The sequence below is a fragment of the Nycticebus coucang genome, chromosome 14 (genome assembly GCF_027406575.1).
Source record: "Nycticebus coucang isolate mNycCou1 chromosome 14, mNycCou1.pri, whole genome shotgun sequence".
NCBI lineage: Eukaryota > Metazoa > Chordata > Mammalia > Primates > Lorisidae > Nycticebus > Nycticebus coucang.
Window position 1 is genome coordinate 65,379,941 of NC_069793.1, and position 21,327 is coordinate 65,401,267.

The window sequence follows — 21,327 nt, forward strand, 5'->3', positions numbered from 1 at the left end:
TGCTTCCAAACCACCATCCTCTGCTCATATGCCCTTATTAAAGGAATAGAAAAGACTTAAACTTTCAATTTACAACTACCTGCTAAAATTCATGAAACTATTTCCATCTCCATTACAAGTACCCAACAACTTAGGGCTTTAAGGAAAGCTACATCTGGAGAAATGACTTTGCTATGAACAGATTTTGACCCCCCAGGCTCTGCACCTCTCAAAGCCCTGTTCTGGTCCACCAGGCTGCTGGAATGGTCAACAGTCGTCACAGTCCATTGCTGGCCATTGTCCATTGGGAAAGGTAGGAGGCTCCCAGTCCATCCCTCAGTGAAAGAGCAAATAGTAGGGCCTGTGGCTGCTTGGACATCAAAGTTGAGCAAACAGGCCTGGCAGGCCCTGCCTCTCCGCCTACACATCCTGCAAATGCCATCTGAAGGAGCTTCCCTGAGGAGGTCATGACTTTCAGCTTGTCATAGTACACATCAAAGTTTGCACCACACACGAACTGGGTGCATGGGTTCGAATCAAGTCGCCCGAGAGCGGATACTCAGCCATTGTGTTCAGTTTTAATCCTGTGTTTTCCCAAGTAATTAAGCCTTCTTGCTTATGAACTTGTGACTAAGTAAAGCATCACTGAGAGGTTGTAACATCAAAGTGCCTTCCACCGTCTGTCCATGTTTGGTAAAATTGGATTTCTTTCCCTTCTTAAAGAAAAACTAATTGAATTTAGCTGAAAGCTGTGTATATTTGCACGAGCTGGTGAAGGCTATGCTAAGTCACAGTGATCATCCTGGGACCCTGTGGCTTAGCCTTTAGCTAGGCTGGGTCAGAGTGCAACATAGAAAGAGACACCCAGACTCAGGCTAAACAAGTGCCTTGTGGCATGAGGCTTCCAGAGGGCTTACTGTGGAGAAGGGCGCCAGACCTCAACGACTGTTCCTTACATCAATACTACACCCAAGCTGTTACTAGGGCTGGCAAGGAGGCTTTCCCAATAGAAAGTTGGTGAGTCTTCAGCAGAATGGCTACTGAAGACAGAGTCCCAACATAATACTCAAGTCCTTGATGTTAGCAGTTCAAGTAAGCTTCTAAAAGCAAAAGCTGTGACTGCTTATCCTCTGAATCCCCCCATAGCCCACCACACACAGTATAGTTTTTAAATATGTTTGGTGGATGCATGTAATGATAATATAAAGGGATGCCAGGACAAAGTTTTTCTGTCCTGAAGAAACAAAACTTTCTGTATTCTTTTTATGCCTTGCTCATCAGAAAGCTTCAATCTAAATTAATACTCAATTTCACTAATTATCTAATTTATAGTGACTATAGCATGGTCACATTGATGTAAAATTATAAATGCATATACATACAATGATCAATCTCTAGATAGAGGAAATTTAGATGATTTACTTTCTCCTCTATATTATTTTTTAAAAATAATAAACCTATTTTCAGAGAAGAAAACCTCTGGTTCTATGCTGATATAGTTATCTTCTCTTTAACCAATATGGTTTCTGATCTTGATCCAGTTTTAACTTTCCTGGGTATATTTATATTTGTATTTTAGTTTAAGTTACCACGAATAAATTGTAAATTAAATTCCTGTATATATTTGTCAAATTTAGCACTATAGTTCTGTTATTTCCTATTCAAAATTAAATAAAATAATAAATACATATAACAATTAAGCTTATTAAGGACCGGCTCGGCGCCTGTAGCTCAGCAGGCCTGTAGCTCAGCTATCTACACCAGAGTTGGCGGGTTTGAATCCAGCCCAGGCCTGCCAAACAACAATGACAACTACAACCAAAAAATAGCCAGGCATTGTGGCGGGCGCTTGTAATCCCAGCTACTTGGGAGGCTGAGGCGAGAGAATCACCTAAGCCCAGCAACATAGTAAGACGCTGTTTCAACAACAATAACAAAAAAAGCTTATTAAGGATAGAGACTATTTTATAATCTATATCCTTAAGGTCTTAATACATTAAGCAGGCACCTACAGGCGAAATGACTGGGCTACTCTGGAATGTCTCTCTTGAGCTGTTGGGCTGCTAACACCCTAAAGAAGGAGAAGGTTCTCTGCTTTCGGCTTTGAATCAAGGGGTGCTGCCCCTTTATCTTCCTGTCATCCAAATCCAATTCAAAGGTGCTGGCATTTCAGGCCTGGCCAATATGATTCCAGGAGGACCGGTAATTAATATATGAGAATCAGCACTTTTTTTTTTTGAGACAGAGTCTCAAGCTATCGCCCTGGGAGAGTGTTGTGGCGTCATAGCTCACAGCAACCTCTAACTTGGGCTCGAGCAATCTTCTTGCCTCAGTTTTTTTATTTTTAGTAGAGACAGGATCTTGCTTTTGCTAGGCTGGTCTTGAACTCATGAGCTCAAACTATCCACCCGCCTTGACCTCCCAGAGTGCTAGGATTACAGGTGTGAGCCACCGTGCCCAGCCAGCACATTTTTAATAAGGAGAAACTTTTTGGCAGATTGTGCTGGTATGGACATGATAATCCTTTCAGACTATTCACAGGACACTCTACCAACGAGGCCTACTTGCCCTGACCAATGTACTCCTGGTACTCCCTTTTTATTTGTTTATTTATTTATTTATTTATTTATTTGCAGTTTTTGGCCAGGGCTAGGTTTGAACCTGCCACCTCTGGCATATGATGCCAGCGCCTACTCCTTTGATCCACAGGCAACTCCCGCTACTCCCTTTTTAATAAGTTATACTTTTCTTTTTGTCCAGAGCACTTCTGATCTTCTGATATATAGTTTATTTATCCATTATACTTATTGTTTATTATCTGCCCATGCCGCTCTCCACCCAGGGACCACACTAGTATAGTACTAAGCTCTATGTGGGCAGGAATCTTTATCTATCATTGATGTTATTTCAAATACATAGAACTGGACCTAGCAAATAGCAGGGGCCAAAGAAATTTGTGTAATGTGAATAAATAAATCCAAACTAAGGGTATGTCATTTTCAATAAAATCTTGTCCTCCCTTGATAGTGGAAAGGAAGAGGAGGACATAAAATGGATGCTTAGTTAGTCCTAGGAACCTAAGTAAATACAAGCCAACAATTTCACTTTGCTCAGCAAGCATCACTGATTTGCGAACAGTCCTGCTAACGCACAGCAAGCAGTTAAACAATCCATTAGATTCAGAGAGAAGTGTCCCCAAAAGCACATCTACTAGCTGTCTGATCACTAATTGACAGTACTCAGTATAATGTTGTTTCCTATTCAATCTCAACCTTGAAAATACTACACATAGACGGGAACACAGCTCCTCCTTTAGCATTGCTTCTACTTACAGATGGAAACACCTGCAGGCTGGGGAGGAAGACTGGTGAGTGGGGTGGCGTATCAGTGGTGTAGAATAAACACATGTATGTTTGTGTATAGAGAGGTCCAATGAGGGCATCAGGGAATAACGACTCATGATTTAAAACCTGTAACACACATGTTATCTTAGCTGAGTCTCAAAAGAATATGAAGAGAATTTACTCTGCTGTTAGACTGAGTCCTCTCACACCCTCTGCTTCAATAATAACCTGTACATACTGCTCTGACATCACTGATTACACTATGCTGTGTCTCTTTACCTGCATTTCTTTTTCACATTAGACTATGAGCGCCCCAAGGTATTAGATTCTCCAAACACTAGCATAGGGCCTGGCTCAGAGCAGATATTTACTAAATGTTCATAGTAATTTCTGATAAAGAACTGGGGTCTCCATGGAGTTCAGAAATTCAATTAAGGCTCAGAACCAGAAGTGGATTCTGGGTCTCTCAACCACAGTGCCCGTTTATATCAATTTTTCCTTTTAAAGAATAAGTGGCTGAAGCTAAAGAAGGCAAACAAGAGAACTGAGTGACTGAGATCAAGTTCACTATAAAGGAGAAGTATAGCTAAGTCTATTGGCCAACACTTTCCTCTGCACATCAACTAACCAGTATTGGTATAGTCCAATACTTGGACTGTCTTCATCCTCCTGCCTCTGGAGAAGACAGCTAGGGGGAAGGCAAGGGTGAAAGAACATTCAGGAACACAGTCTGCAGAGATCTGCTAAGGGAGTCCTGTATGGAGGAAGATCTCTCACCTGTCATTTCGGCTGATGGCTGCCACCATGAGTGCTGTCCAGCCAAGTCTGTGCCTTGCATTGACATCTGCACCTTCTGATAACAGCCTAAAAAGAGAGGAATATTTTGAATGTATGGCTTATCATGGACATATGAATAGCAATAACCACAGAAGAAAAGACACAGTCAACAGACAGGTGGATGAGTCTGAAAATACAGGCCTTTGAAAACTAAATCCTAAATCTCAGCTCCTTCATTCATTCACTTTCCCCCAACCCAAGGCTTCCCCTACCTGCTCTTCTTCCCTTAAATCAATCTGCATCCTGATAACTTCTGAGGAAACAGGCTTTCCTTATCTTAATATCCTTATACTCCCATACCCTTGGTTGAGAATGCTTTCTTCCTGCCTCTTTGCCTATTCGAATCCTCCTCTCATGCTATGTGATACAATCCTGGCTTGTGAACTCTCTCCTTCCTTGACTCATCCTGCCCACAGATCTCTCTTTCCTCCTTAATTTCCTAATGCCTTGTACAGAATGCCTAAAGACACATCTTATCTAGGTAGTTCTCAGTTTATAAAATGATTACATTCCTGTATTGTGTCTGTTTAGAAACTGGAAATTCTTTAAGCCAAGGAAGGATGGAAAGAACATTAAAAAAAATAGATTAGGTTCCTAAAGAGTCCACATGGACCCTAACTGAACCTATATGCCAATGCCTGACACATAGTAAGAATGCAATTATTGCTGAATACATTAACAAATACAGAGTTTAACATAAACCACTGAAAGTCTGAATTCTGGGCCCCAGGAACAGGGGCCCTCTACAATGTGGGATAGACAGAAGGTGAATAAACAGAACCAATTTTTTTTTTAATTTAGAGACAAGGAGTCTCACTTTGTTGCCCTGGGTAGAGTGCCATGGCGTCACAGCTCACAGCAACCTCCAGCTCTTGGGCTTAGGCGATTCTCTTGCCTCAGCCTCCCGAATAGCTGAGACTATAGGTGCCCACCACAACACCCAGCTAACGAAACTAATTTTTACTAAATACCTTCTACAAGCCCTAAGTATTTTACATTTGTGTGTTCATCTACTTTCATACCACCTAAGGAGATGGCAGTAATCTCCTCTTTTCATGGATGTGCTAACAGGCTCAGTGAGGAAAAATGACTTGCTTAACCTCACATAGCTAGTTAAGGGGCAGGTGGTGTAGCAACTGGAACCCAAGTTGATAGTGACTCTAAAGTCCTTCTGAACTCACTACCCTTCCTCTAAACCAGAGGTTCTCAATCTGTGGGTCGCGACCCCTTTGTAACGATGAAAATACATCCTGCATATCAGATATTATGATTCATAACAGTAGCAAAATTACAGTTATGAAGTAGCAACGAAAATAATTTTTATGGATGGGGGGGGTCACCACAACCTGAGGAACTATATTAAAGGGTCATGGCATAAGGAGGCATTAGGAAGGTTGAGAACCATCACTCTTAGACAGAACATGGCTCCCGGTAATGTGAAAGACAAAGACTAAATTGATTTCAGGAAATCAATATGCCATGTGCTTGCTCCTGTGTTAGACTCAGGATCGGGGTGAGGAAAAGACACAGGATCCATTCTAGGAAAGCACACAATTTAGTGGAGGGAGGATTCAGGACAGCATGAAATCAAAGACTATAGTGCCAGGAAACAGGGATACCAAAAAGCTGAGTGTGATTTGCCAGCTAAGCAGGACCTCCTCATGAGGAAAGGGCAGAGGAGCTTTGGGGGAACCAGGAAGTTACTTTTCAGTGGGTTCTAGGTGAACAAACACTGGGCAAAGTCCAAAGGCTTGAGTTTGAGTCCTCACACCATTCTGCGTCACAATCTGTAGTAAATCCTTTTATGGGCCAACCCAAATAAAATCTCTGTGCTGCTGAAGTAAGAAGTTAATTAGGGCTTGGGAGGATGACGAGAAACATCATGTACTGATTGATGTGTCTCTCTAACTCCCAAGGGCACTGTCAAAGCCTGAGAGGGAGAGAAACCACCAAGCACAGAACTACACATTCCATGAGAGTTACAAATGGGGCTATAGGTTGTAGAGCACAAAGGAACCCTACCCAGTCTCAGTGACCAGAAAGCCCTCAGAAAAATGTGAGGAGAGGGTGTTGAGCGAGGAGGTCAGGAAACCTTCATCTCTAACCTCTCCTTTGGAGGATTTCTTCTGGTAAAAGTCTGGAGCCTCTTGCCACCTACAATGTTAAACTTCTTTTATGCAGAAACAATTTTCTATGACCAAGAATATTAAAGAGGCTAAGAACCTTCCTTAATGTACTTTACAAGACCTTTTCATTTAGCAGGCTATGTAATACAAAGAAAGCACATGGTTCTAAGAGTTATGAGTCTAGAATTCTGATCCTAACTGTGATTCTGAGGGAATCGCCTCACTTTTCTGGTCCTCAGTCCAGAAAGACTAGAAAATCAAAGAGGCTTCTGGCTCGGCGCCTGTGGCTCAAGCGGCTAAGGCGCCAGCCACAAACTGAGCTGGCGGGTTTGAATCCAGCCAGGGCCCGTCAAACAACAATGATGGCTGCAACCAAAAATAGCCAGGCATTGTAGTGGGCACCTGTAGTTCCACCTACTTGGGAGGCGAAGGCAGAGGAATCGCTTGAGCCCAGGAGCTGGAGGTTGCTGTGAGCTGTGATGCCACAGCACTCTACCCAGGGCGACAGCTTGAGGCTCTGTCTCAAAAAACAAAGAGGCTTCTGAGGGAATAGACTTGAACTATGTCTTGAAGAAACAGGAAGAATTTGAGAAGTGGGAGAAAGTAAGTGCCATTCAAGGCAAAAGAAACAGGATATGATTGCGAAGCAGGAAAGGAACATTCAGAGACCACTGAGCAGATCCATCTGGGTGACAGTTCACAACAGAGAAACAGACAGCTGCTGAGGTATGCAGGGCTGATACAGGGCCTCCAATGCCAGACTCAGAGGTCAAGGCAGTGGGAGTAACATTTTTTGAATGTTCAAATTTTGAGAGTGTGATTGAATTTCTCTCTGGAAAAGTACATAGGAGCTCAGATATACTCAAAACTTCTTTTGCATATAATATCCAGGGTTCATAACCTCCATGAAATCAGTAATGGACCCTTGGATAAAAAGTCAGCTAGAAGTTGACAGATGGCTGGCATGCATACTACTGTCCCACACTCCCATGTCTAGGACAGATACCGTGAATCTCTTCCAGCAGCAATTTTTTATGAAGCCTTTGAAAGAACCTCAGAATCCTCCTGAACATAGGTTCCAATTAGCCACCATTCATCTACTGAGTCTGGCAACAGAGAGAAAACTTACTTGCCATTCCTTAGCCTCTCAGCAAAGGTAGTTGTCATTCAAGGATTTGGAGTAAAGGAATTATAAAATTAGCCTAGATAGCTTAAGCAAGCTGAATTTGAAAAGGTGAAAAACACAAAATGGGGATAAGGGAACCAGTCTCTAGACTGCTATACAGACACAAGGATAGAAGTTTGGGCAGAGAAATGAGAACACAGGGCATATAGGCAGGAGAAACTCAGTGCCACCAGAATACCTTATGCCTCCAGTGAATCAATGATCCGTGTTTCCCTGACTATGCCCCCAAAACTCTAAAAACTCAAAGCAGCACTACTCCAGAGGTCAGACTGAAGAAAGAAGGTTGAGATGTTTCCTGCCCTTGAGGGCTGAGTGCAGTATTAAAAGACAAATGCTGGGAGCAGTGGCTTACACCAGTAATCTTAGCACTTTGGGAGGCCAAGGCGGGTGGATTGTCTGAGCTCACAAGTTCAAGCCCAGTCTCAGCCAGAGAGAGACTTCGTCTCTAAAAAATAGCTAGGCATCGTGGCAGGTGCCTATAGTTCCAGCTACTTGTGGGCTGGGAGGCAAGAGAATTGCTTAAGTACAAGAATCTGAGGTTGCTGTGAGCTGTGATACCATCGCACTCTACTGACTCTGTCTCAAAAAGAAAAGAAAAGAGGGCAGTGCCTGTGGCTCAGTGAGTAGGGTGCCGGCCCCATATAATGAAGGTGGCAGGTTCGAACCTGGCCCCAGCCAAACTGCAACAACAAAAAAATAGCCAGGTATTGTGGCCGGCGCCTGTACTCCCAGCTACTTGGGAGGCTGAGGCAAGAGAATCGCCTAAGCCCGAGAGTTGGAGGTTGCTGTGGGCTGTGACACCACAGCACTCTACTGAGGGTGACAAAATAAGAGTGTCTCAAAAAAAAGAAGAAAAAAAGAATAGGACAAATAAAGGGCTTTGGAATAACTTAGACCTGGATTCATATTCAGTTCCAGCCATATAACTATAAGCAGATCAACTCTCTAATTCTTGATTTTCTCACCTATAAAAGAGTCAATAATTTGTAGGAACCCAGCCCAATGCCTGGCTTTTTATAGCACGTATTCAATACAGGATGGTTTCTGCCTGCCACCCTACTTTATTTCAATCATTTTGATGGAACAAAATATTCTGCTTCCAAGTTGGTAGTGGCAAGTTGACCAATACCAAGCGATTCTAAGATGTGGTCACACAGAATGATCTGGATAATTCAGCCCTGGAGCGCTGGGCTGGCTCTAGGCCCTCCTTTGTTCATTTATTCAGCAAAAATGTACACGTATCTGCTGTGCCTGGCCCCTTTTGGAGGCTCTCAAGGAAGAGAGGTTCTTACTTTCTAGAACCTAAGCCAGGCAGGGTTCTCTTCTCTTTCCTCCCTCCTTCTTTCCTTTTGTGTGTGTGTATATGTGTGTATTTTTAAAATCCCATTTACTGGCTCAGTGCCCGTAGCTCAGTGGTTAGGGTTCCAGCCACATACAGCAGGGATGGCGGGTTCAAACAACAATGACAACTACAACAAAAAAAATAGTCGGGTGTTGTGGCGGGGGGCCTGTAGTCCCAGCTACTTGGGAGGCAGAGGCAAGAGAATGCTTAAGCCCAAGACTTTGAAGTTGCTGTGAGCTGCGATGCAACAGCACTCTACTGTGGGTGACAAAGTGAGACTCTCACTCAAAAAAAAAAATCCTGTTTACTACTTTTTCACAGATGATTCTGTTTTAAAATATGCTCATATTGCTAAGTATACAATAACTCCTTGTTTTTAATTGCTGTATAATTCCCCGTGGCATGTATCTACCATATTTTTCTCTTTGCCCTCCCAGGAATACCTGCCCAGGTAGCCCAACATCTCTCAACCACCAAAAACAATTCTTAAAGAGCATCCTCCCTCATGTTCCCTTTTGGGCTATGTGAGCATTTCCTAAGGGCATGTACTAAGCTCAATGAGTCCTTGACTAAACAGTGCCACAATAGCTCTCTTTCCTAGAGAGCTGCTCCATCAGACCCCTCTGCCTGCCAACATTTGGCAATAACCAGGTTCCTAATCACTAGTGGATGTAAAGGGATATCACATTATTATTTTAATTTGCATGTCTGTGATCACCAACAATTTTGAGCTATTTGTTAAACACCTCTTGTATTTTGGAGTTATCGCTTCTGTTTTCTTTTAAGAAAGAAAGGTTTTCTTTTAAGAAAAAGACTGTTTTGCTAATGGCTAAACTTGCTATTGTTTCAATGAAAGGATATGGGACAGAGTTGGAGCCCTGGGTGCTAGCTCCCATTCTGCCACATCCTTTTTTTTTTGAGACAGAGTCTCACTTTGTCACCCTCGGTAGAATGCCAGTGGCATCACAGCTCACTGCAGCCTCCAACTCTTGGGCTTAAGTGATTCTCTTGCCTCAGCTTCCCAAGTAGCTGGGACTTCAGGCACTCGGTTATTTTTTTGGTTGTAGTTGTCATTGCTGTTTGACAGGCCCGGGTGGAATTCGAACCCGCCAGCTCCAGTGTATGTGGCTGGAGCCCTAGCCGCTGAGCTATAGGTGCAGACCCTGCCACATCCTATTCTAATGCCCTAAAGAAGGAACGTGGTGTCTTATGAAGGGACATGATGTCCCTTCAGCTTCAGTCTCTTCACAGGTCCACTGTGGAACATAATCCCTTCCAGCTTTTCAGGAGTTCAGAGGAGGTGGCACTGAAATATGAAGAAAAGGGCTCTCTGATCTAAGTGGTCATCCATAGGAGGCAAATCTTGGTGTTCTTCAGTAAATCTCCAGCTTTTCAGCCCTGCCCAGCTTCCTGATGGAGCATTATTATTCTCTGCAGTGTCTTGGGGCTGAAATGTAATAAAAAAAAAAAAAGCAATGACCCTGGAGTCCAAAGGCTGGTGTTCAGACTCTGGCTCTGTTGCTTACAACCTGTGAAATGGGGTATATTAATCCCTCTTAGGCAAAGTGCTTATAAAGATTTTTAAAGAGGACTCGGTGCCTGTGGCTCAAGTGGCAAAGGTGCCAGCCACATACACCTGAGCTGGTGGGTTCGAATCCAGCCCGGGCCTGCCAAACAACAATGATGGCTGCAACAACAACAAAAAAAATAGCCAGGCATTGTGGCTGTAGTCCCAGCTACTTGGGAGACGGAGGCAGGAGAATCACTTGAGCCCTGGAGTTGGAGGTTGCTGTGAGCTGTGATGCCAAGGCATTCTACCCAGGGTGACAGCTTGAGGCTCCGTCTCAGAAAAAAAAAAAAAAAACCAAAAGATTTTAAAAGAGATATCCTAGGATAGAACTCTGTAGGAGTGATGACACCTGGTCTTATCAAGAAGGACCAGTGCTAACCTCACTACAGGCAATGCAACTACCATCATTTCCTCTTTCAAAACTGGGTGGGCTCCTCGCCTGCTTCCCCCCTGTGCCGAGCAGCCCAGAAAGTTAGGATTTCCAAACCAAGTCTTCTCCATTTCATTGAGTTGCTTTGCAAGTGAATGCCCAGTTGGGGGCAGCCATTTCAAAGTCCTGGGCCAGCTGAGGGTAGGGGGGTGCTGTGGCTGCCTGCTAAGAGCAGTTGAAAGGGCCTTTGAGGCCTGAGAAAGCCACCGCTGCACTCCCCTGTGATTTTCACCAATGGACAAAATACAGCAAGTGAATTAATCTCTTTTAAAAAGAGCGATGCTTGTGACAGAGTACGGTATCTCTGAAAAGGTTAGGATTCCATCATCCCTGAGATGATGGGTAGAATGCTTAATGCAGGCTGCTACTAAGAGCACAGCAGCCTATGTCTGGGGCTGAGGACGTGGGGTGGGCATGGCAGGCCTTTCTGGGTTCATCCAGACTTGTGGAAGGCCTTTCCTTAATGAACTAGGTCTCCTGCTTGGCAAGGTAATGGGAGGTGATCCCAAGTGGGGATGGTCCAGGGTAGCAGACACAGAGGAGACCACACTAGAAGACTTGAACCCCAGCTCTTACACAACTTTCAGGCAGTAGAGTGGGACAAATAAATAATCAGGAAAGGTCTTGGTTCAAATCCAGGCTCTGCCATTTATGGGTGAGGAGATGTGGATGAATGAGTGACTCAGCTTTTCTGAATCTTAACTGGTTCCCTCATCTAAGACAGATCTTGCTCCCTGGGCCTATTTTCACATCTGTTAAAAAATGGAGAGGACACCACCAACCTTCCCTATGTATGTCACAGAGGGGTGTTGTCAGGAGACAATCAGATAAAATATGTAAAAAATACTTGGTAAGCAATAAGGCACTGTTCAAACAGAAAAGCCTCTTTCATTCTTATTATCATTTTTCAACTAGTGTTTGCCCTATTTAAAGAAGTGACAGAGTAAACTAAGAAGATATATGAAGGGTGTACACAGAACTTGGAACATAATAAGTGCTCAAAATTACCTGTGGTTAAATAAATAGTCTAAAAGGGCAGTGGTAGAAAAATGAAGGGTTCCCTAGCCCCAGAACTGAAGACTACCACAGGAAAAGAACAAATCAAAGGAGAAAAACACACTTTGTTCCTAACCATCAGGGATCCAGTAGTCCAGCAGGCTGAAGACCAATAGGTAACAGTTACTACCACTGAGTGGGGAAGGGAGATGAGGTGGTCAAACTTTCTCCTGTGAATGCTTTTGCATTGTTTGAAATTTTCTTGTTCTCATGACAGGGATCATATTATTACTCCCCCCCGCCCCCTTTTTCTGAGACAGAGTCTCACTTTGTCACCCTCTGTAGAGTTCTGTGGTGTCATCATAGCTCACAGCAACCTCAAACTCTTGGGCTCAAGCTATCCTCTGGCCTCAGCCTCCTGAGTAGCTGGGACTACAGGTACCCACTACAACGCTCAGCTGGTTTTTTCTATTTTTAGCAGAGACAGGGTCTCATTCTTGCTCAGGCTAGTCTCAAATTCCTGAGCTCACGCAATCCTACTGTCTAGGCCTCCCAGAATGCTAGGATTACAGGCATGAGCCACTGCACCTGGCATTATTATTCCTTTTTTCAAAATAAAACTTCCTTAACTTTTTTAGAAAAAATAATCCTATGGTTTCTTCCTTTAAGAAGCCTTCCCTAAGAAGCCCTTGATGCCACCACAGTCGCCTATGCACATATGTATCAACATAGTCATCACACTGTCCACGTGTCTAACTACCCTAGTACGGAGTGTGTTCCTCTGGAAATGAGGACCTCTTCATCTCTTGACTCTAGGTGCCTGCCATAACATCTGGCACACCAGAGGGCTCAGGGTCAGAACAAATGAATGTCTACAGAACTTACCTAAACCGATCTCTCACCAATACTTCTGTCTGGTGTTGGAAGTTACCCATTTCACAATTGTATGCCTTTTTCTTTTTTTTTTTGTAGAGACAGAGTCTCACTTTATCACCCTTGGTAGAGTGCCATGGCATCAGACAGCTCATGGCAACCTCCAACTCCTGGGCTTAGGCGATTATCTTGCCTCAGCCTCCCGAGTAGCTAGGACAACAGGCGCCTGCCACAATGCCCGGCTATTTTTTTGTTGTTGCAATTTGGCCAGGGCAGGGTTTGAACTCATCACCCTCGGTATATGGGTGCCCTGCCCACTGAGCCACAGGTACCTAAAGAACTTAGGCTCTGGTGCATATGTGGGAAGGTATGGGTGCAGCTTCTCAGTCTCAGGTTAAATATAATAATAATCTATGTACTTTGATGGGTGCCAAGTTTCTCCAAGAGATGGGATAAGGAATGGTCGCCCAGGGTTAGGGGTAATGGATTCCAGTCATGTCCCTATTGGTATCTAGGTCTGTGATAAGAATAAATCACTCTCTGTGGGCCTTATTTTTCTGTGCAAACAGTGAAATTGTTCCTCAAATCCCTACCAACTCTAAAAGTCTTAAAATTCTAAATATGTGCAGCATCAAAATGAAAACTGAGAAGTAGATTTCTAATAGACATGGCATTCTGCAAGACTTTCAAAGAAATGAAAACTCCTTAGCTGTAGGAGGGAGTCCTGAACCGGAATATAGGGGCCGTTGTGAGTCCAATCAGGGGAGGGGAGGTACCACTTCTTTCTTTGTGACCAATCAATACAAAGCGGCCACTGAACTACAATCATGCATTGTTCCAACTGATATCCGGATCCTTTGCATGAACCAGCCTTCCGCTGCAGCTGGGGAGGGGCTGAAGGGTAGACAGCCCTGTCCCACCTGCATCAGAGGCCTGGAAGCACTGAGCCATGCAGACCCAATCTTGATTGCTATCTGGGCAACAGGGCCCTGGCTGGAGCCGCACAGAAGGCCCTGTTTACAGTAATAACAGCACCAGGCCCTGCTGTCTGAGCCGAGGCAAGGCGCCTGAGGCTAGAATCCCCAGGCAGCCTCCATCTGTGCCTTATCAACCCTGCTATCCAGGGCTGGGAGGGGCAGAGCAAGGGAGCAAAGGCTGCCCTCAGACCCCAGCCTGAGTCAGTAGACTGCAGTGGGGGTCTTGATGCTCTAACTTCACTGACACAAGGCCTCACTGGCATCTTTTACATTCGCTGGGGACTTTCCCCTAGGACTATCTTTAGATGTTCTTATTCCCACCGAGATGACCCATCCAGCCTGGGGAACTCCAGAGGGAAGAGGGTGGCTATGAGGCACCCACTAATCAATTAGTCCAAACCTTCTTTTCACATGTACAGATATGAAGGTTCAGAAAGCATCCCCTTTGGAAAAGACTGACCCAATTATGAGTCTGTTCTGTCTCTTCCAGGTTGTGTGACTATGGACAGTTCACACTAAACTCTTTGAACTCAGTCATCTTACTATCAGTCTGCTAGACCTACCTAACAAGGGTGCTGAGATGGCCAAAGGAAATAATGTATGTGCAAGCACTCACATTTTCTGAATATTAGCTGCTATTATAACAATTGCTCTATTTGTTCAAAGGCACACAGTGGAGGAGATGAATCATAGTTTCAATGAGTTGCTGGATCAACTGAATAAAGCCCAATGCTGGGTGACCATTCCTTGTCCTATCTGTTGGAGAAACTTGGCACCCATCAAAGTACATAGATTATTAATATATTTAACTTTTTACTTTGAAACAATTTAAAATTAACAGAACAGTTATAAAAATAGCACCAGGCAGCTCAGCACCTGTGGGTGGCTAAGGCACCAGCCACACACACCTGAGCTGGCAGGTTCAAACCCAGCCCGGGCCTGCCAAACGACAACTACAACCAAAAAACAGCCGGGCGTTGTGGCAGGCGCCTGTAGTCCCAGCTACTTGGGAGGCAGAGGCAAAAGAATCACTTTAGCCCAGGAGCTGGACGTTGCTGTGAGCTGTGATGCCACAGTACTCTACCTAGGGCGACAGCTTGAGGCTCTGTCTCATTAAAAAAAAAAAATAGCACCAGGGCCGAGCATGGTGTCTCTAGCACTCTGGGAGGCCAAGGAGGGTAGATTGCCTGAGTTCACGGGGTCAAGACCAGCCTGAACAAGAGCGAGACCCCGTCTCTAAAAAAAATAGCCGGTCCCATCTCAGGGTGGGCAAGGGACTTGAAGAGAAACTTCTCTAAAGAACACAGACGCACGATCTATAGATACATGAAAAAAAGCTCATCATCCTTAATCATCAGAGAAATGCAAATCAAAACTACTTTGAGATATCACCTAACCCCAGTAAGAGTAGCCCACATAACAAAATCCCAAAACCAGAGATGTTGGCGTGGATGTGGAGAAAAGGGTACACTTCTACACTGCTGGTGGGAATGCACACTAATACGTTCCTTCTGGAAGGATGTTTGGAGAATACTTAGAGACCTAAAAATAGACCTACCATTCAATCCTATAATTCTTTTACTAGGTTTATGCCCAGAAGACCAAAAATCACAATATAACAAAGACATCTGTATCAGAATGTTTATTGCAGCCCCATTCATAATTGCTAAGTCATGGAAGAAGCCCAAGTGCCCATCGACCCACGAATGGACTAGCAAATTGTGGTACATGTATACCATGGAATATTATGCAGCCTTAAAGAAAGATGGAGACTTTACCTCTTTCATGTTTACATGGATGGAGCTGGAACATATTCTTCTTAGCAAAGTATCTCAGGAATGGAAGAAAAAGTATCCACTGTACTCAGCTCTACTATGAAGCTAAATTATAGCTTTCACATGAAAGCTATAACCCAACTATAGCACAAGACTATGAGGAAAGGGCCAAGGAAGGGGAAGGGAGGGGGGAGGTTAGGTAAAGGGAGGGTAATGGGTGGGGCCACACCTATGGTGCATCTTAGAATGGGTACAGGCGAAACTTAGTAAAAGCAGAATACAAATGTCTACATACAATAACTAAGACAACGCCATGAAGGCTACGTTGAACAGTTTGATGAGAATATTTCAGATTATATATGAAACCAGCACATTGTACCCCTTGATTGCACTAATGTACACAGCTATGATTTAACAATAAAAAAAAAAAATAGCCGGGTATTGTGGTGGGTGCCTATAGTCCCAGCTACTCGGGAGGCTAAGACAAGAGAATCACTTGATCCCAAGAGTTTGAAGTTGCTGTGAGCTGTGAGGCCACGGCACTCTACCCAGCGGGACAAAGTAAGACTCTATCTCAAAAAATAAAATAAAAATAGCACCAACCTCCCCCCCCGCCTTGTATATCCTTTACTCTTACTCCACTTTACATTTTGCTTCCTTTGCTTTCCCATTCCTTTTCTGTATTTTTCCTGGACCATATGAGAATTCATTTCAGGCATTATACTTTTCTACCCACAAATACTTCAGAATGTATTTCCTAGTATAAGAACATCCTCTTACAGAACCACTAACCAACGATGATCAATTCAGAATATTTAACATTGATATACTATTTTTATCTAATATACAGCCCATACTCAAATTTCTTCAATTATCTCAATATCCTTTATAGCAGTTTTCCCTCTGTGATCCAGATGCAAGCGAGGATCAATATCAGGATCAAACACTGCATGTGTCTTCAGTTTCATCTAGAATAGTTCCTCAGCCTTTCTTTAATTTTCATGCTATTGTCATATTTTGCAGAGTAAGGATAGTTTTTTTTATAGAATACCCTTCAATTTGGATAACAATTTTTGAGGTACTGCTTATTATTCATCTATTAATTCCATAAACTCTTCCTGAGAGCTAGGTTTTTGTTTGTTTGTTTTATTTTTGAGACAGAGTTTTACTATGTCACCCTCGGTAGAGTGCTGTGGCATCACAGCTCACAGCAACCTCAAACTCTTGGGCATAAGTGATTCTCTTGCCTCAGCCTCCCAAGTAGCTGGGACTCCAGGCACCTGCCACAACGCCCGGCTATTTTTTGGTTGTAGTTGTCATTGTTGTTTGGCAGGCCCAGGCTGGGTTCGAAACCTGCCAGCTCCAGTATATGTGGCTGGTGCCCTAGCCGCTGAGCCTGAGGGCTAGTTATTAAAGGACTCTGAGCAGAGGGTGTTTAAATGAGTTCCTTGCCTTCAAAACATTCAGTGGACAGCTATACACCAGGCAAACAATTACAATGCAAGCATTTACTGGAGGAAGGTGCTTTGTGAGTGCAGGTCAGAGCAAGGGAGTCACAACGATGACTTCCTGGAAGCACAGAATGCCAGAAAGCAAGATTTCCCAGGTGATCTCCTGAGATCCTCTATGGCAACATTTCTGATTTCCCAGGCAGTGTGTGCCATGGCTGGGACTACACAAAACACAAAAATTCAACGATACAAGGCTACAAAGAGGAGAAGGTGGCCTAGGGCTCCTTCCTACGGGTACCTGTGGCCTAGGACTCCTTTCTGTGGGTACCTGTGCCCAAGGCTATATATACACATCTCTGGGAGTCAGCAGCTGCCTCGGAGTCAAGGGACCTCTCCTGACATGTGGAAAAGGGTGATAGGCGCCACCTACTGGCCCCACAGCAGGACTCTAGGCAGCTGCAGAGGGCCCCTGGGCAGTTGTCTAGTTGCCAGGAAGTTTGTCTCACTACAACAGTTAGACGAGAAATGGCTCAAAATTCTCCTAACAGGGTTGGCACTTGAGGCACCACATCCAAGCTCCAGAGTCCTACAAGACCTTTAGTAAAGAATAGACTCTAGGCGGCGCCTGTGGCTCAGTGAGTAGGGCGCCGGCCCCATATGCCGAGGGTGGCGGGTTCAAACCCAGCCCAGGCCAAACTGCAACCAAAAAATAGCCGGGCGTTGTGGCGGGCGCCTGTAGTCCCAACTACTCGGGAGGCTGAGGCAAGAGAATCGCGTAAGCCCAGGAATTGGAGGTTGCTGTGAGCCATGTGACGCCACGGCACTCTACCTGAGGGCGATACAGTGAGACTCGGTCTCTACAAAAAAAAAAAAAAAAAAAAAAGAATAGACTCTAGAAAGCTAACCATAAAACCAGGCATCATGGGGGAGTCAGGGCAAAGGTGTGGTCCTCATCCATTCAACAAAACTTAAGTAACATCTTTTTCAGGCCAGCTTCTGTGCTGGGCACTGAGGGCACCAAGATGAATCAAATGTGAATTGTGCCCACAAGGAGCTCTTAGTCTGAGCTGGGGGAGGGGAAACGGAATAAGAAAGTACACAAATGTGGCTCGGTATCTGTAGCTCAAGTGGCTAAAGCGCCAGCCACATACACCAGAGCTGGTGGGTTCGAATCCAGCCCTGGTCTGCCAAACAACAATGACAACTACAACCAAAAAATAGCCAGGCGTTGTGGTGGGCACCTGTAGTTCCAGCTACTTGGGAGGCTGAGGCAAGAGAACCGCTTAAGCCCATGAGTTGGAAGTTGCTGTCAGCTGTGATGCCACAGCACTCTATCCAGGGTGACAGCTTGAGGTTCTGTCTCAAAAAAAAAAAAGAGAAGAAAGTGTTGCGCCCGTACACAAATGAGCGCTTTCAGAATCAGGTGCTCTAAGACAGTATTTCTCAAGCTTCCGAATGCCACGGCCCTTTAATACAGTTCCTGTGGGTCACGACCCACAGGTTGAGAACCACTGCTCTAAGAGATATCTATGCAGGGTCAATGAGCACAGCAGCATGCTTGGCAATCTTCACATCTTGCAAAGCTCTTGAATAATGGAGTTCAAAGAGCTCACCTTTCTTCAGCTGCCTACTACATACACCAGGCACTCGACATTTATGATCTCATTTGATCCCATGAATTACTGGGGACCTACACTCTGAGAGTGAGTGATCTGCTTTAACATTACATAGCCAGTAAGTAGCAGCTTGAGATTAGAGCCCAAGTTCTCTCTAAGGAACTACAATGCCTTCCAGGGCACATATCCTATCCTTGTCCCTTCTTTCCCACATTTAGCATGGCTCAGCACACCACAGTTATCTAATAGGACTAACCAGCTGACAGATAATGATAAAGAAGGAAAAGCCTTAAGTGGAAAGAAGTTTATTTGAGAGATGAAGATACTCTCTGATTAGTTCTGCTTCCTAGAACCTTACCCCTTGGAAGAAACTCCTCTAGTCTGAGGATGAGAAAGGTCCAACCCCAACCCTTCTTCATGGTAGTCTCCATACCACCACCATATGGATACAGCAATGCAATACCTTGCAGGAGCATCCAACCTGCAGCCTACACACATGTAGATTATGTGTGGAGTTTTTTGCTCATCTGTGGTGGCAGATATCATGAAAGTTATGCACAAACCTTTTTTGTTTTTTGCTCATCTGCTTTTGTTGGTGTTTGTTACTATTTAATGTGTGGTGCAAAGAAGCCAAATGGTTGGACACCCTTGCACGGTCCTTACCTGAGATTAAACAAGCGTGGCAAACAAATCCAATCAAAAGGTTACAGAACATGGGAAGCTCTGGTTCTCAGAAGCTGAGCTGATTACAAGCTTAACAGAATCTAGGAATATAAGGCTGGGTGCGAAGAAAGCTAATCCAAGATTAGGCCATATTAAAAGAAGCCTAAAATTTTTAACAAAGGGTGTAACTGCCCTGCTCCTCACAATTATGGTCATACCACACTGGAATTTAGAAAAAGCACCAAAACTTTGTGGCTGTCTCATTAGTAAATGACCAGGATAGAAAGGAAACTTGAAACCAGTTTAGGGAATCAAAGCTTATGTAGCTTGGTGCTCTGTCTCCTACTACATGTATTTAAAGTTCTGATATAGGAAAAGGAAGCTGTGTCGTCTGAGAGGACAGAGCTAGAACAAATGGGGGCGGTTACAAAGGGAACTAACACATAACAACAGTCTACCACGTGTCAAGTGCTATGCCAAGTGTTTTCACCCACTTCAGAATTTGTCACAAGATAAAATTGCTTTCTACGAAATACAAATTGCCTTTAATTATATTAGTATTCTAACTGCTCAGAAGTTTTTCCACAAAGAGACTTGTATCTAAGTACTACCTACTTCCAGATCCAAACTAAGGCCACCTTGTCCATTAACCCCTAACTTTTCACATTTACTAATTACAATTTTCTTACTTCAAGTTCCTTGAAAGGCAGAGGTCATGATAATACATCTTTTATTCTTCTCCTCGATGCCTTAATGAAGCATATCGCCCATAATGGACCTTAAGAATGAATAAATGCCAAAGGAGATACATAAATGCCCAGTAAGTATATAAAAAGATGCTCAACATCATTAGCCACCAGGGAAATGCAAATCAAAACCACAATCAGATACCACCTCTCACACTAGGATGGCTATAGTAAAAAACTCAGATGTTAACAACGCTGGTGAGGATGCAGAGAAACTGGAACCCTCACAAATTGCTTATGAGAATGTAAAACGGTATGGCCGCTTTGGAGAACAGTTTGGCAGTTCCACAAAATGTTAAACTTTGGGTTACTATATGATCCAGCAATTCCTCTCCTAGGTATATACCCAAGAAACATGATAATATACATTCACATAAAAATCTGTACACAAATGTTCATAGCATATATTATTCAGTTGAATAGTAAAAAACAAAAATACAAATGTCCATCAACTGATGGATAAATAAAATGTAATATATCTATATATAGAATATTATTCAGCTATGAAAAGGACTGAAGTACTGATAACATACTACAGCATTGAAAACATTGTCTAAGTGAAAGAACCCAGACATAAAAGGCCACATAATATATGATTCCATTCATAGGAAATGTCCAGAATAGGTAAATCCATAGACAGAAAGCAGATGAGTGGCTGTCAAGGTCTAGTGTGTATGGGGGGGGGAAGAAAGGGGGAGAGCGGGACAAGGGATGACTCTTAAATGGGACTGGAATTTTTTATTGGGGTTGGGGGCATGGTTGATGAAAATGTTCTGGAATTAGACAGTGGTACTAGTTGTACTATCTTACAAATATTTAAAATCCACTGAATTTTATACTTTAAAAAGGTTAATTTTATGGTATGTAAATTCTACCTCAAAAGAAAAAGGAAGAATGAATAAATAAATGTACACTTTATTTAATTAGAAGCTGCATATCCCTTAGGTGGTAGAGTACCTCATACCTTAGAGGAACCCAACAAAGGCTGGATGTTGACTGCCTGCAAGAGAAGCTGAAGTGAAGACCTGAATCCTGAAGAGGAAACGAAGCTGTAGACAAAAGTGCCTGGGATCCTGTCTGACCCACACAGGGGCTGTGAAGGGATCATGCCTTGCCTGGTGGACTCTGGGCACCTGGGAATTCAAGGGGCCTCCCCCAATTGTTTGTGCTTTACATCCTGCTCCTGCTTATGGTCCATCTGCAAAGGCTGGTCAAACACACAGACTTCCCAGGAGGCCTGGGGGCTAAACCCCTAAACAAAAGGGCATTGAGATGGAAGCTTCAGCCCAGCCTCAAGAGAGGATTCTTATGCAGTCTTCTTGGGCCTCCCATCCACAAGAATGGGTACCTGCTGGGTAGCCTTTGGAGAATAAACAGAGTCCCAATCAACCAATCAATCACCAGGCCATACTTTTA

The 21,327-nt window shown here is 43.8% G+C and overlaps 1 protein-coding gene across 6 annotated transcripts in view; it reads right to left on the minus strand.

Annotated features, from left to right (window-relative positions):
• Nucleotides 1-21,327, minus strand: part of CLPB (ClpB family mitochondrial disaggregase) — a 180,899-nt gene that overhangs the window by 141,965 nt on the left and 17,607 nt on the right. For all 6 annotated transcript variants that reach the window (XM_053562987.1, XM_053562992.1, XM_053562990.1 and 3 more), the window contains exon 3: nt 4,101-4,187. In XM_053562987.1, coding sequence (XP_053418962.1) covers nt 4,101-4,187 — 87 coding nt within the window. The remainder of the gene's footprint in view (nt 1-4,100; nt 4,188-21,327) is intronic.